The 27,300-nt window shown below is 38.0% G+C and overlaps 1 protein-coding gene across 2 annotated transcripts; it reads right to left on the bottom strand.

Moving 5' to 3' along the window:
• On the bottom strand, window positions 1–25,383 carry ZNF322 (zinc finger protein 322). Of its 2 annotated transcripts, XM_015135634.3 has the most exons (5): window positions 25,090–25,383; window positions 24,201–24,289; window positions 15,778–15,816; window positions 9,263–9,332; window positions 1–4,346 (listed from the first exon to the last, which is right to left on the bottom strand). In XM_015135634.3, the coding sequence occupies exon 5, from the start codon at window positions 4,169–4,171 to the stop codon at window positions 2,966–2,968; it is 1,206 nt and encodes a 401-aa protein (XP_014991120.3). In that variant the 5' UTR covers window positions 4,172–4,346; window positions 9,263–9,332; window positions 15,778–15,816; window positions 24,201–24,289; window positions 25,090–25,383; the 3' UTR covers window positions 1–2,965.
• Between the last annotated feature and the right edge of the window lie 1,917 nt (window positions 25,384–27,300).

The raw sequence follows: 27,300 nt of genomic DNA, 5'->3' as shown, positions 1-27,300 counted from the left end.
TGGAGTTTTTCAGAACAAATGTTTATTTAAGAATTAAGGGCAAACAAAAACATTAAAGCATAGGAATACATCAACCGAATACAAGTTGTCTTGTTTGGTCTGAAATCTTGAAAAAGTTAATCTAACTACTTACCTGAGGTAGATTTAGGTTGGCACTGCTTCAAGGGAACCTCCATCCATCCCAGAAGTTACCATCTAGTTTTGGTTACAGGCTCCCAAGTGGTCCTCTCCAACCTCAGGTTATGCTATATGAATAATACCAAAACCTTTTTTCTCCCATGGTTAAAAGCCCTCAGTCTTGTTTCATACTCCCAAAGTTCTCTGTTTGAGGGATGGTCCATCATTAATTTACTTAAAAACTAGAGACAACTACCAGTAAGATCAGTGAAAGAGGGTCAAGTCATTGCCCTGTTAATGATACCAACTTTAACCCCTTCTCCATGTTCTCTCTAATGACTAACAAGTAGCCATAAGGCTACTTTTCATCACCACCATGCCTCACACCCAATACTATTTTAAGTATATTACAAATGTCAAACACATACTAGTGATAGGCATGATTTTCACCAAAGAGAAAAAAATACATCTTGTGTGTCTTACCATACTGGGCATTTTTCATGGTACAAGAGCTATTTCTAAAAATTACGAAAACATGTCAGATCAAATAAACTTCCAGGATCTTTTTCTAAAAGAAAGAAAAATACCCTAGAATCCTTATTATCACTATAAGCTATATTCACTGGTCCTAATATTATCATGATCATCAACCAGCCATTAGGATCAAAGCTTAGAGTCATACACAAGGTAGCAGTGTAGCAGTTCGCCAACTCCAAGAATCCAAATGGCAATACTCTCTGAAGCTCAGGGATCTGCTAGGACAAATCAAACCAAAATCAGAGGATTTGGACTAGTAACAAAATATCTATTCACTAGTCTACAAAGTCCCAAATACTACAGGAATCTGAAGTATTGGTATTACACGTCTTTGAATCTGAGGGAAGAAAAAAACTGAGATGTGACCATTGATAGATCTCTGGATTAATTATAGTATTTCTGGAGATCATTAAAGACAATCCTAATTATACTTTTAAATTGGAAACAAGTACTTATCCTTAAGCCTCTGATGAATCCGCCAACTACTTTTCCCTTCTAGTATTTAGAATTCTGCATTCCACGCCAAATATATACCTTATAATGTGGTGATTGCAATCCTTTCCCTGGGATTAAAAGGTATTTTCTCTTTCCTTGGCAGAACTGAAATAAATGAAAGATGTATCATTATGGGTCTTGATTTGCTATAAACAGCAGGAAAGTGGAGTGAAAAGAACACTAGGTTTGGAGTTAGGACACTCAAAATAAAAAAAAAAGCCTTACTCTTATATTAATAATGCATCATTATGTGATTTTTTACTCTATGCCTACTGAGGCTTAAACTTTTCTTTCAGTCTTCCTGTAGCCATTTTACTAGGAGTTGACTGTGGGTATCTATTGCTGAAAGAGATGATAAGTGAAGTCACAAAAATATGGACACTAAAACCATCATAACCATTATATGAAATCTGCACTTTGAGTTAAAAAGAAATGAATTTCTAAACTTGAAATTTCAAATACCAGTAAAAACTTGAAAGATATTTTAGGGGAAAAAACTTTTGAGAGTATGCCTCAACTGACACTAAGTAAAAAGCTGAGTATGTCTCTCTTTATAAGATTGGTCCTGCAAAGGGAAAACTACTGGGAGAGTTTTGATCTAGGATAGCTACTCCCTAGCTTCTTAGTTCATTTCACTGCCACCAAAAGGCTGCCATGTTACTATCAACACTCTAGTCCCGTCCTAGACAAGCATAAAAATATCAACCAAGGCAAAGTCAATATACTCCTTTCCCCCAATAGTAACACATGCCACACCTTCTATCATAAGGTTACAGTCCTTTCCTTTATTGGATTTCTGAAATTTTTAAAAAGTAAAAGTAAAGCAATCATTAAGTGGTTCAGATAAAAGAAAAGCATCTTTACCTGAGTTAACCATCAGGTCTACTCTGACCCGCCCTAGCTTCTCCCAGAACAAGATTCTGGGTATCTAAAAAACTATTTTCATACTGATTTCATGTAAAGTCCTCTCTATCACATGAGTCAACTATGAGAACAGTTCTTCTCATACATATTATATGTATATAGATTCTCACCCACAAGTAAATCTCTCACTGCAGAACAGGTTTTTGGGGGCCCAATAAGACAGGAGCTTCTACCAAAGGTTTTTTCAGACTCAAGGTAAGTATGGGTTTTTTCACTTATGTGAGTTCCCTGATGTACCACAAGAGTTGATCACTAACAAGCACTCTTCATTCAGACACTTGTAGTCTTTCCTCAGACTGGGTTTTTTTTGGGAGTGCAAACCCAAGTAAGGCTCTCCAATGAATGTTTTTGCCATACTTAAGACAAATATACAATTTTTCACCAGTATGGCTTCTCTGATGGGTAAGTCAGAGTTCTGTTAGAAGCTTTTTCCACACTTGCTGGGGCTTCTCCCCAGGGTGGGTTTTCTGAGATCCAATGAGATGTTCATACTGTCTGCAGCACGACTGACACTGAAGGCATTTAAAAAGTTGTTCTCCGGTGTGAATTCTCTTGTAACGAGAAGGGCTGAGCATTGCTAGAAAGCTCTCTCACACTCAGTGCATTTGTAAGGTTTCCCACTTGTATGAATCCTCTTGTGAGGGATCAAATTTGAGCTCAGACAGAAAGTTTTCAAAAACTCTGGGCATCTGAAGTTTTCTCATTGGAGTGAGGATGAGGTGTTCTGTGAGGGCAGCTCTCTGGGCAAAGAATTTCTCCTACTTCCAATTGCAGGCTCTCTGGTCTCCACTGAATTCTGAGCTCTGAGCAAAGTCTGAGATTTGTCTTCATCTTAATGAGTTCTCTGATACGTATATAATTTTTAAGATTGGTATTACAGCTTCTTGCCTGGTCAAGACATCTGTGAGGCTTCTGATGCATGGGGAGGGCTAAGCTCAAGACCTTTTTCACTCACATTACAGATAAATGGTTTTTCACCAGTGTGTACTGTCTGATGTTGAAGAAGTGCTGAGCTCTGGTGGAAGCTTTTATCACACACAGTGTATTTGTAGTGTAGCTCCTCTGTTTGAGTTCTCATTTTCTGTTGGGCAACAAAGTCCATACCTAGGAGGAAGCCACTCTCACACGTAGACCACTGATGTGGTTTCTCTTCCATGTGAATTCTCTGATGTACAATAAGATCTGAGCTACAGTTAAAACTTTTCTCATACTCAAGGCATTTAAAAGTGTGAGTGTGAGTTGCCTGGTGCCTGATTAGGTTGGCACTCCGAGTAAAACTTCTCATACATTCCAGGCATTTATACGGCTTCTCACCTGTGTGGACTCTCTGGTGTACGATAAGGTCTGATTTCTGGCCAAAGCATTTTTCACAGGCACCACACTTATAGGGCTTCTCCCCAGTATGAACTCTTTTATGTACAATGAAGGCTGAACGGTGTCGGTAACTTTTCTCACACTTATTACATTTGTAGGGCCTTTCCCCAGTGTGAGTTCTCTGGTGGCTAATAAGATCTGATTTCCCACTGAAAGCTTTTTCACACTCGAGACACTTAAATGGTTTCTCACCTGTGTGAGTTCTTCGGTGCCTTATGAGGTTTGTACTTCTACTGAAGCATTTGTCACACTCACTACATAGATACGGTTTCTCGCCAGTATGGCTTCGCTGGTGGACGAGCAGATCAGAACTCTGACCAAAATTCTTGCCACAAATGTCACATGTATAGAATTTTTTACCTGCGTGTGTTCTCTGATGTCCTGAAAGCGCTAAGTGGTGCCAAAAGCTCTTCTCACATTTGCTGCATTTATAAGGTTTCTCGTAATTGTGGATCCTCTGGTGTGAAATAAGATCTGAGCTTTGGACAAAGGTTTTCTCACACATATCACATTTATAAGGTTTCTCCCCAGTATGGGTTCTCTCACACATAATAAGAGCTAAGTTTTCACAGTTTTGCTTGCATTCAAGGCACTGGTATATATGACCATCTATTTGAGTAATCGCATGCACATGAATAAAAATCTTTTTACCCTTCTGAGGGCATACATTATATATTTTCCTTTTTTGAGTTCTCTGATTACATCTCTCTTCTGAAGTGTACATTTTCTATGGCTCTCTCCTAGGGAGTTTTCCACTGGTCTTCTTGACCCATCATTGCCCTCACAGTCATTTTCTTGATAAAAACTTGGAAGATACATCTGTTTCAGGCCTTTCAGTCATGAGCCTCTACAAGTTTCCAGCATCATATACGTTAATTCCTTACTTGACATTTCCAACCCTGTGAGACAAAGTAGAAATATTATTTATATTCCTACAACTAAGAAAAGAATTCTCAAAATTAAAATCACTGCAGAAAAGACAAACTCTGTATCAGAGGCCCTAAGTCTTCTAGGTTTTATATGGCTTGAAATCAGTTACTTGCTTTTACTCTTTGCTAATATAAAACTGATCAGCAATACATATGGGAAACTACAAGTAAGAACTCTTTCCTCTATGAATCTGGGTAATTTTAAAACAAGAGCTCTTCATTTTTCTTTGCTTCAGCTGAGAAATCAAGACAAGACTAATAATTATTATGCCTGCTCATGAAGAAAGCAAATCAAAAGGGACCGTCAATGAGTATGTCTGGAGTCCTTTCTGCAGAAAGCTTGGAAGAAAGTAGTTAATAATCATTAGAATTCCCAGTGACCAGAGAGAAAAGTAAGGTTTCTATGACTCTATCTTCTTAGTGGTGATATTAGGCAAGTTTCTTAACCACTGTGTGCTTTGTTTCCTCATCTGTAAAGTGGATTAATAATAGAAACTACCTTACACGGTCCCGTAGAACATTAAATCACTACGAATCTCCTGGTAAGCCCTCTGTTTTGGCTCTTACTGTCACTATTATTATGACAAAGGGGCTTAAGATTCTGCTTTGATATGATTATATAAGCACATAACTTGCTCAAAAAGAAAAATCCTGACTGATTATAGATAAAAGTCTAGGCTTGGAACATAGATTTATAACAGGTGTTTCTTCACATGGTGAAAAGCTGTAAAAAAAAGTTGTTTTCCTCCTCATTCTATGGTTTAGAGGTATGCATACATACAGAAATGCCTAAAGGATCAAGTATCTTAAAAAGAGTTAGGTTGATTCAAGAGAGTTCAGAGGGAGTAATGAGTCAATGCATTTATCAACTACCAAAAATAGACTAAATAACATAAATAAAAGGAAGAAAAGAAGCCATTTTCCATATCCTTCACACTTAACTCTCTTCAGTGATCTTTTCATATGTTTGAACCTCTCCCTCACACATTCAGAATCCCCCATCCATCACCTAAAGAGTATGACCTGATAATTTTGCTTCCTATTTTACTAAGAAAATGGAAGCAAGCAAGCAAAACACCACCACATACACAAAACCAAAATCCTTTCCACGTGCTCCCACCACATCAAACAACCTCTTTTAAGTGTGGTCATATACTGCATCTTTCCTTCTGCTACCATAAATGACAAACTTCCCTTGCTCAACCTAAAGATAGCCTTTCCATCTGTATACCCACTTTGTTCACAAGGACATCACTCTAGCAATTCCACCCTCCCTTTCCTGCATTATCAATTTATTCCTTCCTATTGGACCATTCCAATATTATTTCTCTTCTCAAAAACAAAAGCACAATCAACAAGAAAAGCCTCTCAACTGCTTCACACTCAGGCTGTTCTCCCATTTCTCTGTTCCTCTCCACAGTAAAACTCTTTGAAATAAATAAAGCTGTTCATTGTCTCCAATTTTTGTATTCCAAGATTTCTGGAACATACTCCAATTAAACATTCAACCCTCACCACTCCACCAAAACCACTCCTGTTAGAAACCTACAAGCTCTTAAGAAATCTGACTCCTAGTTACTACTCCAATCCATTTCTCTGCTCTTCCTCTACTTACTCATTGCACTCCAGTCACCCTGAGTTTTTGTTGTTGTTCAAATAAGACAGACTCACTCCCATTTCAGGGTCTTTAGCCTTGGTATCTCTTCCTGGCTGAAGGGCTCTTCCTCAAGGAATCTTCAAGGCTCTCTCTCTCACCTCATTCAGATCTTTGCTCAATTGGCATATTCTCAGTGAAGTCATTTCCAACCACCCTGTTCTAAACTGTACCACACCTCCATCCCAGCTGACTCACACAAACAATACTCCTCTCCTTTTCGATTTTGTTTTCTCCAGAGAATGTAAGCCCCTAAAAGACAGGGATTTTTGGCTCACTTCATTCACAGTTGTTTCCCCAGCACTTAGAACAGTGCCTGGCACACAGTAGGTACTCAAACCTAGAAGAGGAGTTCTTACTTGGTATCCACAGATTCCTAGGTAATTTTTGAAACCTTTGAAACTGCAAAATGTTCAGTATATGTGTACTTTTCTGGGGAGAAGGCACACAGTTCCTTAAATTATCAAAAAGGTCCAGTATCCAATAAACTAGATATTAGATTGGAACCTATTTGTAAAGGAAATGATATTAAAGCTCACCGAATACAGCAAATTACTAAGTGTAATGAGACCAGAACACAAATAACACTTGCACTCAGAGAAAACAGGAAGTCAAAAGGATCTAAAAGACATAGTAGTAACATGGTTACCTCTGGGTAATGAGATGATAGATAACATTCTGTTTCATCAATTTGTTAACCACAGTTTTCCAATTTCCATTCAGCAATTTGTATGCTTTCCTTGCGAAAGGCACAGAGGCTGCTACTTTTACTTACTTTTATTGTAGTAAGTAAAAGTTATTTATAAATATAAAAAGATATACCAAGATTTCAAATGTCAACTCAGAACTGTTCTAAAATTTAAAGGGATAGGAAAAAGAACTGAATGAGGTGGGAGTAGCGCAGTTTCTTCAGAGTCAAAACACAGATCCACAGAAATGTAGTATTGTGACCACAGAGGGACATAATGGGAGAAAAATGCACTGCAAGGCTAACAAGAATGGGGAAGTCAAAACTGAAGCAGACAAGCTAAACAAAACAGACATGTTTATGCTAAATACAGTGATTAAAATTCTACATTTCAAATATGTGGCGGAAAGAGAGATCAGACTGTTACCGTGTCTATGTAGAAAAAGGAAGACATAAGAAACTCCATTTTGATCTGTACTAAGAAAAATTCTTCTGCCTTGAGATGCTGTTAATCTGTAACCCTAGCCTCAACCCTGTGCTCGCAGAAACATGTGCTGTGTTGACTCAAGGTTTAAGGGATTTAGGGCTGTGCAGGATGTGCCTTGGTAAAAATGTGTTTGGAGGCAGTATGCTTGGTAAGAGTCATCGCTATTCTCCATTCTCCAGTACCCAGGGACACAATGCACTGTGGAAGGCCGCAGGGACCGCTGCCCAAGAAAGCCTGGGTATTGTCCAAGGTTTCTTCCCACTGAGACAGCCTGAGATATGGCCTCGTGGGAAGGGAGAGACCTTACTGTCCCCCAGCCCAACACCCGTAAAAGGTCTGTGCTGAGGAGGATTAGTGAAAGAAGAAGGTCTCTTTGCAGTTGAGATAAGAGTAAGGCATCTGTCTCCTACTTGTCCCTGGGAATGGAATGTCTCGGTGTAAAACCCGATCGTACATTCTATTTACTGAGATAGGAGAAAACCGCCTTATGGCTGGAGGTGAGACATGCTGGCGGCAATACTGCTCTTTACTGCACCGAGATGTCTGTGTAAAGTCAAACATAAATCTGGCCTATGTGCACATCCAGGCACACCACCTTTCCTTAAACTTATTTATGACACAGAGTCCTCTGCTCACATGTTTTCCTGCTGACCCTCTCCCCACCATTACCCTATAGTCCTGCCACATCCCCCTCACCAAGATAGTGAGATAGTGATCAATAAATACTGAGGGAACTCAGATACCAGTGCCGGTGCAGGTCCTCACTTGCTGAGCTCCGGTCCCCTGGGCCCACTTTTCTTCCTCTATACTTTGTCTCTGTGTCTTATCTTTTCTCAGTCTCTTGTCTCTACCTTGTGAGAAATACCCACAGGTGTGGAGGGGCAGGCCCCCTTCACAAATATTTGAGCATATCTCTATGATCTATGAATTGTCCTAGAAATTACTTTTTTCTGGTCCAAATTACATCTTTCAGGTGACTTTCACAGTATCACAGAACTCCTTAGACTATAAGACCAGAGTATATTCTGTCACTGTCACAATCTCAATCCTCAAAGCCTAAAGTATCACAAGCATTACTCCTATTTTATTAAATTGAGTTTACAGAGCTAAATGGCAAGTATCTGCTTTTGCCTTATAGTCAAAGGAAGTGAGCAAAGGATTTACACTGGGGCTGGATGCCAGATCTACTCCACCTATCGCCTGCCTCATCTCAGTTAATGGCAAATTCATCCTTTATTTCTTCAGGCTAAAACCTTGGAGTCATCCTGCACTCTTCTTTCTCATACCTCACAATCAAGCCATCAACAAATTTGTTGGCTCCATTTCAAAACACATCCAGAGTCTAACCACTTCTCACCAGCTTCTGTTGTTACATTCCGGTCCAAACCACTCTTTATTTCTTACTTTTACAATAGCCCAACAGGTCCACTTGAGCTGCCCTGCTAGCCTGTCACTGCCTCTCTGACACCCCTTTATATTATTCTTCTCTTTGCATGTTCTAATCCAGCCGCAATGGCTTCCTAGCTGTTCCTCATCCAGATATACTCCCCTTAGGGCCTTTGCGCTTTCTTTCTTCTGCCTACAGCTTTCTTCCTCCAGATGTGTGCACAAATTTCTCTTAATTCCTTCAAAGACTATTTTTTTCAGATGTCATTTCTGAGGAAGGCCTTTCCTAATCACTCTGTTTAAAGTTGTAAATAGTCTTCATGCCCCAACATTCACTATTCCCCTTTTCTGCTTTACTTTTCTTCATGGCACTCAAAACCTTCTAACAGACTACATAATTCACTTTATTCAGTTTATTGTCTATTGCTAAAATATGACAAGCATATCTGTTTCGTTTGATGATCTTTCCCTACCATATAAAGTAATGCCAGCTACAAAGTTGGTGCTTAACAAGCATCTGCTAAGTGCATGAATGAATTCTCATTGAAATTCTATTTCTCTACTTGTCTGATAAGAGGACTGAATGTCACAAAGAATGGGAGGTACTCTGATGAGATGGAGACTGGGAAAGAGAAGGGACACTTCAAAATACTGAAGTAACTGTCGCTTACCTAGAATCCAGACGGAAGAAAACATACATTCTTGATCCTGAGAATTTGACTTCTCAAGGAAGATAGCATTCTGTAAAACACAAAGACAAGAAAAGGATAGAAGCCATAAATGAGAGAATTTAGCACTAGATCATTTACACTCAAAGGACTTAACAATGGGTAAACTACAGTTAAAAAGAACAGATGGGTTTTCTTATCTAATCCCTTAAATTCAATTCTGTAGAGTCTTAAATCATCCCATATGACTCCTTAGAATCTATAACCCATCTGCACAATCTATAGCTTCCTTTGCAACTTTAACAACATTGCAGCAAAGGGCTCCTAACACTAAATCTCGGTGGTATCTTGAAAACACTAAGCCATTATCTTCCCCACAGGAACTCAGGCTGTCCTGATCCAAAGTATAATAGAGACTACAAAGTATTTTTGGGATTATAACAAAATTACCACCTTACTACCACTGGAACCCACGTAATTATCACAATTTTGGTTATTCAAAATTTATAACACCCTAAGTTGCTTTATATTTCAACCACAAACAACCCAGGAGGTGGTCAATTAGGGGCACAGAAAGAAGTTAGAGAGTCCACACTTAGCCGCTGATGTCTTTCTCTAGAAGTTTTAACCTGCCTTATCCTTAGGTTAATGGGACTTTCATTTCCCTCAACAACCTTCCTGCTACTGAGGATCAGAAGCAAAAATGGAACTACTTGGACCCAGGCAGCATATAGGGCCATAGAGCTGAGGCTCTCTATGACACTTAGCTCATAGCTGCTAGTATTAAAATGACATGTTTTATGGCTCTACTTCCAGGTAAGATGGAGTAAACACATGTCACCAATGTTATCCTACTGAACCCAACTAAGAAGTCTGGACAGAACGTATGGCCCAGTTATTTGACAACTCTGAAAAGCACATAGCATGCAAGTCAGGAAAGACCAGAATTTTAAATGCCATTCAACCAGCAGTGATTTTACTTCCTTTTTTTTTCCCCCTTTTGGTCCTCTTCAGTATCCTGGGGCCTAAACTCAATGTAGCCCTAAATACAGAAGTGAGAAAAAACTGTAAAACATAATTGTCAACTGAGACTTTTCAGAAAACCTATAAGCTTCCACATCATTTATTTATTTATTTTTATTTTAAGTTCCAGGGTGCCTGTGAGGGATGTGCAGGTTTGCTACATAGGTAAACGTGTGCCTATGTAAATGTGTGCTGTACCTATCAACCCATCACACCTAGTTATTAAGCCCAGCATGCATTAGCTATTTTTCCTGATGTTCTCCCTGCCCCCACACCTTGCTACAGTCCCAGTGTGTGTTGTTCCCCTCCCTGTGTCTATGTTCGGATTGTTTGGCTCCCACTTATAAGTGAGAACATGCAGTGTTTGCACACCAATTATTTAAAATTGGCCATGGAAGTCAATGGACAGAAAACTGACTTAAATATGAAAAAAAAAAAAAAAAAAGGAAAATACCTCTAGAGGAAATATAAAGAACGTGGTAATAAAACATAGTCAGAGGGGATAATGGTGGCTACAGAAATCCAAATCTCTCAATACATCCTTTTAAAGCAGTAAGAAAAAGATGAACAAATGTACTATACAAAGCCCACACTGTCACCAAATCCCATATAGCTGTCTCTCACATTCTAGCCATAAGCTATCAATGAGAGCAAGGACAATCTGAGAATGTGGGGTAAAGAGAAGAGAGCTAGCAGTGGGCAAGATTGGCCTAAAATTTATTGCCAGAAAGAAAAATCCACTCTAAGTACAAAAAACTTTATCACAAATAAGTATGTAAAAAAACAAAACAAAACAAAACAAAAAGCCATTTAGGGTTCAATACTATCTGCAGTTTCAGGTATACACCAGGAGTCCTGGAACATATCCTCCACGAATAAGGTGGGATTACAATGTTGTATTAATGGCAGGTGAGAGTTAAAAGATACTATTAAACTAAAATCACCTGAAGCTAAAATGGCCTTTTGGAAAAGAAAAATTTTAAAAACCTTAAAAACCAAATAATTAAAGGTTAAATATAGAAATTTATTTTTTTAATGGACTAAAGGCATTAAAAAAGATCTCTAAGTACGGATGGGTGCAGTGGCTCATGCGTGTAATCCCAGCACTTTGGGAGGCCGAGGCAGGCGGATCATCTGAGGTCGGGTGTTCGAGACCAGCCTGACCAACATGGAGAAACTCTGTTTCTACTAAAAATACAAAATTAGCCGGGCGTGGTGGTGCATGCCCGTAATCCCAGCTACTCGGGAGGCTGAGGCAGCAGAATCGCATGAACCCCGGAGGCGGAGGTTGCGGTGATCCGAGATCATGCCATTGCACTCTAGCCTGGGCAACAAGAGCAAAACTCCACCTCAAAAAAATAAAATAAAATAAAATAAATCTAAGTACAAAAGTAGCTAATGTAACAAAAATCAAACATTCAAAACAGAAAGTCACGAAAGAGCTATGAAAACCTATCATGTAGAAAAACATGTAATAAAATACAGTTATAACAAATAAAATGACATTGTTAAAACCAAACATCAACTATATCAATAAATATAAGTGAGCTTAACACGCCTATTAAAAGAAATTTTCATTTTGGCTCACAAGCAAGACTTAACTGTATGCTAAATACAAGAGACACCTAAACCAAAGTGATTCAGGCAGGCTAAAAGTAAGCAGGTGGGAAAGGGAACACTAGGCAAACAGAAACAATAAAAGTAGAGCTTTTGATCCTGATATCAGGCAAAGTAGAGTTCAAGCCAAAAGCATTAAACATAATAATACTTTCTAAATTACACTAAAGTCATGGTTATCTATGTATCACATTACACAGCAGGCACATTTACAAAGGAAAAACAGAGACACAGACACAAAGAAACAGAGGTAAAGTACTAATAATAGGAAAGCTTAATATACCACTCTCAATAAAAGACATACAAACTGGACCAAGAAGAAGTAATGATGCAGAAGGCCTAAATAACCTAATTAATAAGTAAATCTTATTTATATTAAACTGTATGCCATGATAAGTACACATTCTTTTCAACCACACATGAATCATCCACAAAAATCTGTCATATATTATGTAACAAAGAAAGCATCATTAATTTTCATAAAGAAACATTATAAGAAACAATCTGCAGTAAAACTAGAAATTTATTAAAATATCAAATAACAAAAGGTCCTTTCAAATAGAGGGAAAATAAACCATTAAAAAACTCTTCAGTAAAAAGGGCAATGAAAAATTCAACAAAATTTCTAAGTATTCATAATTGAAAATATTATATATTACAATCTATGGGATAAATTTAAAGTAGTTTATGCCTATATTTCTTTAATCAATAAAAACAGAAGAATTAAACTGAACAAGTTAAATTCTTAGATCAAAAGCTAATAAAAAAATAAATTTCAATTGAGCCCAGGAGTTCAAGACCAGCCTGGGCAACATAGCAAGATCCTGTCTCTATCATTTTTTTAAATGGGAAAAAAATCAAAATAATAACAAAAATAGATAAAAGGAGAAATCAATGAACTAAAGAATACAAAAACAGTAAATCTAATGATAAATCAAAATCATACTTATTTTGTAAAACTTAAAGAAACAGATAAACCACTAGGTAACTTAAAGAAGAAAAAAAGAGAGAAAGCACACATTTACAAAATAAGAAATGACAAGGAAGAATAACCACCAAACAGAAAACACACACATACATGAAACCACTTTGCAAATCTCTATATAAATAAATATGATTAACTATGAAATAAGTGTTTACGAAACACAATTTATTAGAGTTGACTCCACTAAAGACATAAAGTTTTAAAACACCAATTTGCAGAGAATAAATAGAAAAAGTTATAAAGGAACCATTCCATAAAAAGCACTAGGCCCACATTGTTTCACAAAAGAATTCTACAAATCTAAACAGACCAAATAAACACAATGCTTCATACATATTTTCCAGAGCACTGAAAACAAAGAACAACTTCCTAATTATTTTTGTGAAACAAGAATAGCACTGATAACTAAACTGACGAAAAGAGTATAAAAACGATTAATGTCCAATATTGCTTTTTTTTTTTTTTTTTTTTAAAGAGTTGGGGTCTTGCTCTGATGCCTGGGCTGGAGAAGAGTGGCCCAATCAATCATAGCCCACTGTAGCCTCAAACTCCTAGGCTCAAGCAATTCTCCTGGCTCAGCCTCTTGAATAGCTGGGACTATAGATACACACCACCATGCCTGGCTAACATTTTTATTAATGTGAGAAATACTAATAAAAATCGGTATCACATTAAGAAAATAATATACCATGACCAAGTGGAATTTTTTGCAAAACTGGTTCAAAATTAGACTATCTTTCAATATGAGGAAATCCACTAAATATAATACCCCATACAGACCTATGGAGAAAAATAATGTAATTATCTCCATAGACGATGAAAGAACTTGCAACAGAAATCAGCATCTATTCTGGACAAAAACACTCAAGAAAGTGGGAATTAACAGATACTTCCTTTTAATATCATAAAACATACATTCTTTCATCCAATACCTTAAGTTAGAAAAACTATAATAATTTTTACTAAGATCAGGAACAAGGCAAGGATGGCCAATACTCCTCTTTTCAGTCACTGACCTGGAAGTATTAATCAATGCAATTAGAAAAATGAATTAGAGGTGTGAAAGAAGTAAAACTATCTCTATTGGAGGTGATTTAATAGTATAATTAGAAAACCCTACAAAGGACCAATGCTAAAACTAACTCAAATGATAAAGGAATTCAGTATGATAGCATGATATAAAATTCACCACATAGAAATCACCAGTTTTTAAAATAAATATAAATAATACCTAATTGGAACACACAATGATAGAGAGCAACCTTTGTATAACAGCAGCAATATAAAACTACTTAGAAATAAATAAAAAATAGCCATGCCCAATAAACCATAGGAAAACCTTCTCCCTCCTGACACCCAAAAATAGACTTGAAAAAATGGAAGGACATCCTTTGTTGTTGTATAGAACAATTCAATATTATGAAGATGTTCCCTCCTAAGATTTATAAACAATGCAATCTCAATAAAAATAACAAGCTTATTTATGAAACTAGACTAAGGAGTGGCAAACTATGGCCCACAGGCCAATTCTGGCCTGCCACATTTTTTTTCAAATAAAATTTTACTGAAATAGGGTCATACTTATTCATTAATGTATTGAAAGGCAGAATTGAGTAGTTACAATAGAGACCAGATAGCCACCAAAGCCTAAATAAAATACTTTCTGGCCCTTTACAGAAAAATCTCCAATGCCTAAGCTATACAGTTGCTACTCAAGTTCACTTTGAAAAGACCAACAAGGACAGCCAGGAAGCAATGAAAAGACAGACTATGATGGGTAACTAAACCCATGAGACATTAAAATAAACTCTAAAGCTTCTAATATTAAAACAACAGAGTTTCAAAACACAATTAGATAAAGAGACAAATAGAATAGAAAATCCAGAAATAGACACAAACACATATAGAAATTTAGTATGCAATAAAGATGACATCTCAAATCACCAGGGCAATGGACTTTTAAATAAACGATGGTAAAACATCAAGGTAGCCACATGAAAATAGGTACAATTTCATCTATACCTCATACAACTCCCAACTGGTTAGGGATGTAAATGTATACATGGAAACGATAAGCTACTATAAGAAAACTAAAGTAAATTCTACTTTAATCTTAGGGTACCAAAAATTTTCTATCTGTAAGACTAATCATTTGACTAAAAATAAAAACTTTTTTTTAAAGTTTTCTTTTTTCTATTTTATTTTATATTTTTTGAGACTGAGTTTCGCTCTTGTTGCCCAGACTGGAGTGCAATGGCGTGATCTTGGCTCACTGCACTCTCTGCCTCCTGAGTTCAAGTGATTCTCCCGCCTCAACCTCCTGAGTAGCTGGGAATGCAGGCATAAGCCACCATGCCTGGCTAATTTTGTATTTTTAGTAGAGACGGGGTTTCTCCATGTTGGTCAGGTTGATCTCAAACTTCCGACCTCAGGTGATCTGCCCGCCTCAGCCTCCCAAAGTGCTGGGATTACAGGAGCAAGCCACCGTGCTGGCCAAAAACATTTTATATACATAAAAAATGAACAAAATCAACAGTCAATGGGCAAACTAAGATAAAATATTTGTAACAATATTTGAGATACAGGAACAATATACCTAATATATAAAGATCTCTTAAAAATTGATGGAAAATAAAAATCTGATACAAAAATAAGCAAAAGACAATTCTCACACACACAAAATATAAAAATGTCCCTTAAACATATGAGAAGCTGTTCAATCTCATAATTAGAGAAATGCAAATTAAAATACATGACATTATTAGGAATAGAGAGAAACTTCTTTTAAGTTGATAACATCTACAAGAAAACCACTGCTAACATCATACTTAATGGTGAAAACTTAGAAGCTTTCAGCTAACATCAAAAACAAGGTAAGAATGTTCTCTCTCACCACTGCTTTTCAACATCATACTGGAACAGACAGATAATGCTGTAAGACAAGAAAAAGAAATAAAAGGTATACAGATTAGGAAGGAAGAAATAAAACTGTCTTTGTAAGTGGCATGACCACATATGTAAAAATCTGAAAAAATAATCAACAAAAAACTCCTGGAACTAAGAAGTGATTACAGTTAAGGTTGCACAATACAGGGTAAATATACAAATCAATTATTTTCCTCTATACCAGCAATGAACAAGTGAAATTTGAAATTAAAAACATAATACCATTTACATTAACACTCTAAAAAATGAAACATCTTAAGCATAAATCTAACCAAATATGTTCATAATTTATGCAAAGAAAATTTAAAAACTCTAATAAAAGAAATAAAAAAGAGAACTAAATAAATGGAGGGATATTCCACATTCATGGATAAGAAGATTCAATACTGTCAAATAGTCAGTTCTTCCCAACTTGTACTATAGATTCAACACAATCCCAGCAAATTATCTTGTAAATATTGACATATTGATACAAAGTTTATATGAAGAGGTAAAAGACCTAGATTAGCTATCATAATGCTGAAGGGGAAGAACAAAGTTGGAGCGCTGATGTTACTTAAGTTCAACACTTACTATATACTACTTGAAGTCACAACACTAAAGATACAGTAATCAAGAAAGTGTGGTAATGGTGAAAGGACAGACAAATAGATAAATGGAACAGAAGAGAGTCCAAAAATATACCCATATATATAGAATCAGCTGACCTATGATAAAGGAACAAAGGCAATAGATACAATGCAGAAAAAGATAGTCTTTTCAACAAATGGCGCTGAAGTAACTAGACATTCACATGCAAAAAAAAAAGAAGAAAATCCTGTCATTTGCATCAACATAAATGAAGTTGGAGGACATTAAGTGAAATAAGACAGACACAGAAACATGAATACCACATAATCTCACTTACATACAGAGTATAAAACAGTCTAACTGATAGAAACAGATGGTAAAATGGTGGCTACCAGGAGAGAGGTAGCGGGGTTGGGAAGATATTGGTCAAAGGATATAAAATTTCAGTTAAACAGCAGGAATAAGTTCTAGAGTTCTACTCTAGGTAAGTTCTAGAGTTCTACATCATGGTGACTACAGCTAATAAAAATACACTGCATATTTGAAAATTGCTGAGAGTACATTTTATGTTCTCACCACAAGAAATGGTATGTGAGGTAATATATGTTAAATAGCTTGATTTAGCTATTCCACAATGTATACATATAAATACATACATATTTTACTTCTCAATTAAAAAAAATTTACAAACCCCAAATGAATCAGATACCTAAGTATAAAACACAAAACTATAAAACTTCTAGAGGATAACATAGGAGAAAATCTAGATGACCTCGGGTATAGCAATGATTTTATTTTTTTGGAATGGGGGTCTCGCTCTGTGACCCAGGCTGGAGTGCAGTGGTGCGATCTCAACTTACTGCAACCTCTGCCTCCCAGAATCAAGTGGTCCTCCTACCTCAGCCTCCTGAGTAGCTGGGACCACAGGCATATGTCACTAGTCCAGGCTACTTTTGGTAGAGACAAGGGTTTTACCGTGTTGCCCAGGTTGGTATTGAACTCCTGAGCCCAAGTGATCTGCCTACCTTGGCCTCCAATAGTGCTAGGATTACAGGCGTGAGCCACCATGCCTGTGCTGGCAATACTTCTTAGATACAACATCAAAGGCATGATCCATGGAGGAAAATTGACAAGCTGGACTTTAAAATTAAAAATGTCTGCTCTATGAAACAAACTGTCTAGAGAATGAGAAGACAAGTCACAGACTGGGAGAAAATATTTGCAGAAGACACATCTGATTAAAGACTGTTATTCCCAACATTTTAAAATCTCCCAAATATACAAAAATATACATATACCTTAAAACTCAACAAAAAAACAAACCAGTTTAAAAAATTGGAAAGTCGAGCCGGGCGTGGTAGCTCACGCCTGCAATCCCAGCACTTTGGGAGGCTGAGGCAGGTGGTTCACCTGAGGTCAGGAGTTTAAGATCAGCCTGGCCAATATAGTGAAACCCCGTCTCTACTAAAAATACAAAAAATTAGCTAAGCCTGGTGGCAGGAGCCTGTAATCCGAGCTACTAGGGAGGCTGAGGCAGGAGAATCGCTTGAACCTGGGAGGCAGAGGCTGCAGTGAGCCGAGATGGCACCACTGCCCTCCAGCCTGGGCAACAAGAGTGAAACTCTATCTCAAAAAAAAAAAAAAAAAAAAAAAATTATAGATACCCCATAGAATGTACAACATAAAGAGTGAACCCTAATGTAACCTATGGAGTTTGGGTGACAATGATGTATCAACTTAAGTTCATTGATTGTAAGAAATGTATCACTCTGTTGAAGATATTAACAGTGGGGGATGCTGTGTGTGCTGTGTGTGTGGTATGTGCATGTGTCAGGGTAAAGGGAGTGGTAGGGGACATACGGGTACTCTCGGTATTTTTTGCTCAATTTTCCTATGAACCTAACAGTTCTCTAAAAAGTAAAGTCTATAAAAATGAAATAATTTTTTAAATGTACATGAAATACCAGTTCTCACCAATTAAATCTGCATACACTAAAAGGTATGACAATGCATTTTGTGGTCAACACTGTAAGGAAACAGACACACTCATATGTTGCTGGGGGGAATGCAAATTGGTAAGTCTATATAAAAATGAAGTAATTTTTTAAAAGTACATGAAATACCAGTTCTCACCAATTAAATCAGCATACATTAAAAGGTATGACAATGCATTTCGTTGTCAACACTGTAAGGAAACAGACAAACTCTGTTGCTGGAGAGAATGCATATTGGTACAATCTCTTCCGCAGCGGAATGTGGCAATATGTAACAAAACTAGATATACATTTACTTTTGACTCAGCAATCCCATTTCTAGAAATGGACTCTGAAGATTCAACTCCAATAACATGAAAATATAAAGCATAATATTACTCACTGTAGTAATGTTTGTAATGGAAAAATATTTAAAATAACTTAAATATCTGTACATAAAAAAATGGTGAATAAACTATGGTACATCCACATATAATGGAGTACTATGCCACTGTAAAAGAGAATGTGGAACATCTTTATCAACTGATGTGGAGTGATTTCCAAGATAAATTATAAATTTTAAAAAGCAAACTGTAAAAAAGTATGTTGTATTTTATGTAAGAAAGTAGAAATAAAAATATGTATTTCTCCACTTGCCCCAAAAAACAAGAAAGTAATGAGATTGGTTATCATTACAAGGCAGATAAAAATGGAACTGGGGGCACAGGAAAACAGAATTGGGTGGAGGAGGAAGAGTCATGTTTCTCTAAGAATATGAAGACACAACACACATATTTTTACTTTTAGAATTATGTTATATTTTACATATTCAATAAATGAATGAACTAATGAACTAAATAGTCAAGATGGAGGAGAAAAGCATAAAAACAAACGTACCTGTGTTTCAAATAAATAACAACTATGCAGAAGAGGAAAAAAAAACTCTTTAACACAGTATTGGGACTATGTATATTCAATCTCAAGATAAAAATAACTCGAATCAGTAGAGGTTTTCTCCCCTGTCGGGATAAGGGTACACTACTTAATGTGTATCCTAGGACTGCATAAATAAGTAAATATACTATGGATAATGTCACCTAGATTCCTCATTGTCAATGAAGAAGGCTAAAAATATAGAAAAGAGAAAGGCTAGAATCAACTCTGTAGTGTTTAACTGGAATTAGAAGTATCAGTATAAGTCAAGATTTTAAGGTTTATATAGAGAATAAAGAAATGTATGTATGTGTGAAATTATGTGTATTTTTTTTTTCCTAGTAATGTTTGCTGAGAAGTCACAGAAACAATAAAATCCTAATAGTAATGAGTATACCAAGCATTCAGATATGGGTTTCTAAATACCATTCTCCATTGAAAAGAATCAAGACTCTTTGGAGAAATGGCTGTTTCCAGGGTTTGGAAAGTGTAAGATGAGCCTGGACTATCCTGATGTGTCAGAAAGTAAGGAAGTGCTCAAAAAGTGGTGCAATATGCCAGAAGGACCCACAATTCAGGATGGAAGGACTGCCACTGTACAAATCTGGAACAAGCAGAACACTGAAATAAGTAATAACAGTAATAAATTAGTCACACAATAAGAATCCATGAATTTGTACTCATTTAAAAAAAAGTGTATAGAAGGGAAAGCTTTTTTGCATTAGAAAAGCAAACAATTAAATATAGAAGAAATGATGGAATTAAAAACTTCATGTTCAATCAAGAGTACTGTGCAAAAATCTAGTGGATGAAAAATTTTTTGAGAATCAAGATATTTACATAATCTGAAAATATCTCCCCACTAGATATTTAATAATTATAAATACAAAAAGAGTAACTTCATAGTATAGAAACCTGGAAGATGCCACCTTAACCAAGTGGTACTTCAACTAAAGTGAATATGACCAGTAATGAGCTAAAACATCATGTGCCTCCTAATATGATGCAAAGAGAAAAACATAACATCACTTCTGAGGTATCTTGCCAAAAATGTCTAACCTGAATCTGATCATGAGGGAACATCAGAGAAACCCAAACTGAGGGAAACTACCAAATAAATGGCCTAAATATTCAAAAACTGTCAAAGTTATGAAAGACAAAGTCTGAAAATATGTTCACAATAGAGACAATATTATAATTAAATTAAATGACTGATGCTGAATTAGATCTTGGCCCACAAAAAAACATTTTTCTCTTTTTGTCTTAAACAACATGAGTGGAGCAATTGGCTAAGTTCAAACAAGGTCTGGAGATTAGATAATAGTACTTATTCTATGAATGTTAATTTCCTGACTTTGATAATGGTAACGATAATTTCTAGAGAATATCCTTGTTTTTAGGAAATATACAATTGAGTATTTAGGACAGGCTTTCTCAACCAGGGTTCTAGAAAAGAAGTCCCCACAGAAAATGAATCTGAATGACTGTTTTCTCAGTTCTCCTAAGGATGGCATGTAGCTAGTAGTACTGTACATGCATATGGAGATGTTGATTCTGATTGCTTCTGTTGGAGAAGAGGCACGATGTCTACAGCTTACTCTCAAATGGTTCAGGAAAAAATCTATATATACGTATATGCGTATTGCTATGCTTTGAATGTATCCTCCAAAGTTAATGCATTGGAAACCTGATCCCCAATGCAGTGACGTTGGGAAACAGGTACTAATGGGAGGTATGTGGGTAACAGGGGCACCACCCTCATAGACTAATGCCATTATTTCAGGAGTCAGTTCCTCATAAAAAGATGAGTTTGGTCCCTTTCTGAGCACTCTTGCCTGCTCTCACTCTCTCTTTGCCCTTTTGCCATGAAATGACACAGAAAGAAGGCTCTCACTAGATGCCAGTCCCTGTCTTGGACTTTCGAATCTCCAGAATCATAAGCCAATAAATTTCTGTTCATTACAAATTACTCAAGTCTATAGTATTCTGTTATAGCAGCCCAAAACAGACTAAAACGTTTGCTTAATAGAGTCAAAATCCTAAAGCAAATATGGTAAACTGTTATTTAGAGCATATGGGTGTATCATTTTGCAATTTTTGTATGTCTGTACTTATTCAAAATTAAAAAGTATTTTATTTTGGTTTTCAAAAAACATGGTGGCTAAAGGTTGGTTTATTTTGGTGGTTAATACTGACAGTTTAAGTTCTGTATGCAGATTTTGGTTCAAATTCCCACTCTACTCCTTTGTAGCTGTGGTGAGTAACTTAATTTCCTTTAACTTCAACTTTCTCTTTTTTCCTCACAGAGTTGCTATGAGAACCAAGACACTGCCGGTACTAAGCTCAATGTCTAGGTCTCAGTAGATGCTTAATAAATGGTAGATTCTACTATTTTCTTAATTCTACCTTCACATGCACAGAACCACTAACATGTATTAAGCCCATTTTCTTTATACTCTTTTTTTTTTTTTTTTTTGAGACGGAGTCTTGGTCTGTCGCCCAGGCTGGGGTGCAGTGGCACAATCTCGGCTCACTGCAACCTCTACCTCCTGGGTTCACGCCATTCTCCTGCCTCAGCCTCCCGAGCACCTGGGACTATAGGCGCTCGCCACTACGCCCGGCTAATTTTTTGTATTCTTTAGTAGAGACGGGGTTTCACTGTGTTAGCCAGGATGGTCTCGATGTCCTGACCTTGTGATCCGCCCGCCTCGGCCTCCCAAAGTGCTGGGATTACAGGCGTGAGCCACCGCGCCCGGCCAAGCCCATTTTCTATGCCTGATTCTTGTGCAAAGCCTTGTTCAAAACCCACTTAAAACAACTAATAAAACAATTTGGCCAGTTAATGATAAATATGAAGATTATGCAAAAACTAGAAAAAATTTATGGAGCAATATTAGAAGGAAAAAGAAGAATTCCCACTCAGAATCACAATTAAGTAAAGATATGCAGGGATACAGACAAATAGCTGTAAGATGGGGGGTTCATTAAAGGTTTTGTCTTTTAAAATTTGTACTATTGTTAAGCTCAATAGGAGAATACAGTGAAAATAAAGGATTCTTAGTTTTGTCACAGCCAGGCAAATCATTTACATTTTTCCCTAAAGTTATCAGTCCAAGGTGTCTTATTTGTGCTAAACAACCAATGAAGTGTGGGGCATTAAGAAGAAGAAGAAAAAAAAAACTGAATAAATAAGGAAATAATTTTCCTATTTATATCCAAGTTTTTTTTTAGATGTCAACACCTAAAAAAGTAAGTGTGGGTGCCAAACCTCAAAACAGATCATAAGGCAGGGCGCGGTGGCTCACGCCTGTAATCCCAGCACTTTGGGAGGCCGAGGTGGGTGGATCACAAGGTCAGGAGTTCCAGACCAACCTGGCTAACACCATGAAACCCACTCTTCACTAAAAAATACCAAAAAATTAGCCGGGCATGGTGGCAGGTGCCTGAAGTCCCAGCTACTCGGGAGGCTGAGGCAGGAAAATGGTGTGAACCCAGGAGGCGGAGCTTGCAGTGAGCTGAGATCGTGCCACTGCACTCTAGCCTGGGTGACAAAGCGAAGAATCCGTCTCAAAAAAAAAAAAAAAAAAAAAAAAAAACAGATCATGACACTTCCCTAATTTCAAATACTGTTTCCTATAACACTCAGAATAAAATCCAAAGTTTTTACTGCCCTACATAATGTGGTACCTCTGCGTATCTTCAGCCTCACAGGCCACCTCCAAGCTTTTTGCACCTGTTCCTTCTGCCTAGAATGCTCTTTCCCATGCAGCTTACTCATTTATTGGACTCAAGTCTCTGCCTGAAGACTACTTCCTCAAAAAGCAGCACACCCTGACTACCTTATTTAAAATTTAGCCTGTGTTGCTTTATCCCATTTTATTTCTCTCCATAGCACTTATCACCATTCAACTTTGTGGTACACATTTTATATTTGTTCATTTGTTTGTCTTTTTACTAAAATATAACTTCTATTAGGGTTAGGACTTAGTCTTTTGCTTACTGTAATATCCCTAGTACCTAGAGTACATTTGTTGAATAAATGAAAAGTGTGAACAAATACCAGAACAAAAAGGCAATCATCATCCTTGGACCCCCAGTAGCAATATAACAGACTAGACCAGTAGCCCTGGCTGGTTCATCTAGCAAGCTCAAATACATCTTTCAAGTCTTAGCTCCAGGGTACCCTCCTTTAGGATGCTTCTCTTGCCGCATCCTAGGAAGAGACTAGTACTCTTTCATGCCTAGGGTCGAAGTGAAAGGAATAAACTGGAAGACAACAAAAGTCCAAGCAGACAGGCTAATTCATACAACTTGAGAGTTCATGGTTATCCTTAAAGGGTATATGGAACCAAGAGACAAAGTTAGTAAAGCATTATTTAAAAACTAGATGGTGTTTATAGGCCTTAGGCTTGGAAATTTCTCATTTATTTTTCATTGATTACATGGATTATCTCATTTAGTCCTCCCAAGGATCCTATAAAATAGGTATTAATACCAATGTTTGGATCTTACAGATGGAAAACCTGATGCTTACGGCAGTTAGATAATCACCCAACAATTTACAAATAGTAAGTAGCAGAGTCAGGATTTAAATACCTATCTTCTGACTCCAGAGCCTACCTAAGCATTAGGCATACTACCCTCTTTGTGTTACAAATCAATCAAAAAGCAATTACTGCAAGCCTAATGTGTATATGCATGCATGTTGAAAAGGAGTAGAAAATAGCCTTAAGTTGGTAGGATAGAGCCCAGTTTTATCACTCTGCTATCTTAGGAGCTAAGAAAGGGCCATTCTCTTTTTCCATATATCTTCTCCCATACTTTCCTTTCACCCTGCCCCACCCCACGCCCCCATCCACATTTATACAGAAACAGAGCCTGGTATGCCACTTACCATAACAAGAAAGACTCTAGACCATCTTCCTTTTGGTTTCAAAAGGTCTCTAGTCCAGAACTATTCACAACACTCAATTCTTCCCTCTCCTAGAGGAAAAATAAATAATGTAGACGATGACCTTGTGAAATTTATAATTCATAATTTTTCTAGAGCTGGCCTAGAAAACTGGTCTGATTTCCTCTCCATTCTAGTGAGCATCCTTCAACCATAGCTTATCTCTTCCTATCTTTGCTTACATTGTTTCTCCTGCAGGAAGTACCTGCCACGGGTAGCCATCAGTTCCGACTAACTCTAGACAAAATGTCAGGAGTCTTTCTGAATAATTACTAACTGCAACTTCGTAACAAAGCCCTAAGCCTCGTTTTTCGTTTGTTTTTTCTCCTTCTGCTAATTGTTTTTGTATGTATTATCTCAGCTTCTAAGATCAAAGACCCATTCGTCTACAAACCCCAAAGTGCACGCGATAAGTGTATATAATATAAAGTTATATGTAATTCCGTTTTCAAAAAAAAAATGGTTATAGGAAGATTAAACAAACCAGATTTTTCTGCAGATAGATTCAACTGCAACATAATTAATTCCTGCACTGAAGATGAAGAGAAAAATCCACTCAACGTCCTTTTTTTCCTCGATATATATGAAAGATATATATTGCTTTGAAAAGTGCCTTGCCGTGTTTACTATTATTATCTCTAGGAACTACCGTACTAAGGTTCTCTTCTTTCAACTTTTCACTGACCATCTTTCAGTCCTCCGTCCGCCGTCAGGGGGGACCAGACCATGCTCAGTGTCCAGGAACAGGGGCTGGTCCCACTCGACTGTGGCCCTGGGTCTTGGGTCCCGCCGCGCACCCTTCCCACCCCTGGGCCCCGCAGGCCGCGCTTACCCTGCAGCCGCCGGCGCCGCCCCTAGGCCTGGGGACAGCACTTCCGGTTACTCTCCGGACACTCGAATCTGGGCTTCCTGGCAGCCGCAGACTCTGCGGTAGTGGATCTAAGAGCCAGGCATCGGGAAGGAAAGAAAAGCGAACCCGGGACGGACGAGAGCTAGGAGCAACTCCCTTCGTGCGCCTAGACTAAGGGAGTTGAGGCCAGGCCGCCTACAGAGCGCTTTAACAGAGCGCTTTAAGGGCCCACAAGGCCGGTTACGCAAACCCTTTCAAGCTGGCTGGGAAGAGGCCGGCGCAGCCCCACCCCCGCAAGTCACATGATCACCCTGGTCCGGCTATTAGGGCGTTTCAACCCCGGCCCCTGGGCCAATAGGAGCCGAGTCTTCGGAAAGGGGCGGGGCCCGGGGCGCCTGCGCTCTGGGAGCCCTCGGCGCTTTGGTGGGAGGCGGTCTTGCTCGCGCAGTGGAAGGTCGGCTGTCGGGGTAGGCAATCACTGCCACCTTGTCTAACAAGAAACGGCACCAACAGCGTTGCAGTTTATGTTACAGTTTTCCCAAGGCTGTTAACTGAGGTCTCAAACCAGGAGTAGAGTCACAAAGATTAGATGCCACTGACCCTGAGAAAAGCACCTGGAAAGATCTGGAAGAGATAGAGGATTCTGAAGCACAGTGGCAGCGTTGTCATCCACGAAGATGTGGCCAGTGAGATGGAAGAAATGCTTTTAAAAGTGGTGGACTTGTGTGGGTGGAGAAAACTGCAGCGAGAGAAAGTACTGTGGGAGGTTCCCCAGTCCTTGCTGATTATGTTTCTGATTTGGAATCAGCTAAGAGTAAATCACCTAGTGGTGGGCTGGAGCAGAACTCACAGTTCTTTAGCTTGAACACTGGGTATTCTCCCAGCTCAGTTGTTCAATTAAAAACAAACAAACAAACAGTTTTTAAATGTCCTCAGCTATCAAAGGGGAAAGGTGAGTAGTAGGAATATGGAAAACTAAACCCTGGGCAGCCTGGCCAAGGACTCGGATTGTGAGCCGATTGCTGGGGTTTAGTAATTGAGGAGCGCAGCCTCTGGGGCACGTGTTCAGTATTAACTAATCATGTTCCTACTATTGGAATTCTTCCGCAGAGGGGCTGCAGCTTATTCTACTTTCATGTTTATTTTTAATGAAACTTCCAATGTTCCACTCAGGGTGGTCTTAACATTTTAAATAATAACATTTTAAGTGTGTAGCATGTATCAAACACTGTTATAACTTTACACTATTGTCTCATTCAGTTGTAACAAAAATTGTGTGAGATATGTATTCTTTTAGGAGGAAACTGGTGCACAGAGAGATTAAGTAGCTTGCCCAGGATCACATATTACTAACTGATAAAGCTGTAATGTGAACAGCCTGATGCCAGATTCTGTGCTTGCAATCACTATACTTATGGCTGCCTCAATAGTGGTGAGTGTATTGTGGAAAAGTATTGGAATAAAAATTAAGCAAGTTGGATTCTGATCTCTGCACTGCGTATAACAAGGTCTGAATATGTGTAGAATTGAACTGTTCAACCTTTTCTTTCAGGAGACATTGGCCGAAAGTACTGTTTTTATTCATTGTTTTATTCAGTTAAACATTTATTGAACACCTCCAATTAACAGGACACTATAGGCCGGGCGCGGTGGCTCACGCCTGTAATCCCAGCACTTTGGAAGGCTGAGGGGGGTGGATCACCTGAGGTCGGGAGTTTGAGACCAGCCTGACCAACATGGTGAAACCCTGTCTCTACTAAAAATACAAAATTAGCCAGGCGTGGTGGCGCATGCCTGTAATCCCAGCTACGCGGGAGCTGAGACAGGACAATCGCTAGAACCTGGGAGGTGAAGGTTACGGTGAGCCAAGATCGTGCTACTGCACTCCAGCCTGGGCAACAAGAGTGAAACTCTGTCTGAAAAAAAAAAAAAACAAAAAAACAGGACACTATGCTGTGTATTAGGAATTTAAAGATTTAAAGGCCAGTGAGACTCAGTACCATTCCTGTAATGGCTCACAGTCTGTTATGGAGACGGCAAGGGTTTTAAGTGGTGTGGTAGAGGTAGAAGTTATATAAGGTAATCTGGGGGCATAGAAGTGAATCACTTTGTAAGAACTTTGAGAAAGAGTCAGAAAAGACTGTAGGATATGAGACATAAGGTGAGACTCGAAGGAATAGAAGCAGGGAGTTG

Source organism: Macaca mulatta, chromosome 4, assembly GCF_049350105.2.
Source record: "Macaca mulatta isolate MMU2019108-1 chromosome 4, T2T-MMU8v2.0, whole genome shotgun sequence".
Taxonomy (NCBI): domain Eukaryota; kingdom Metazoa; phylum Chordata; class Mammalia; order Primates; family Cercopithecidae; genus Macaca; species Macaca mulatta.
Note: the sequence above shows the minus strand (reverse complement) of the source record. Positions and strands in the feature narration are given on the sequence as shown.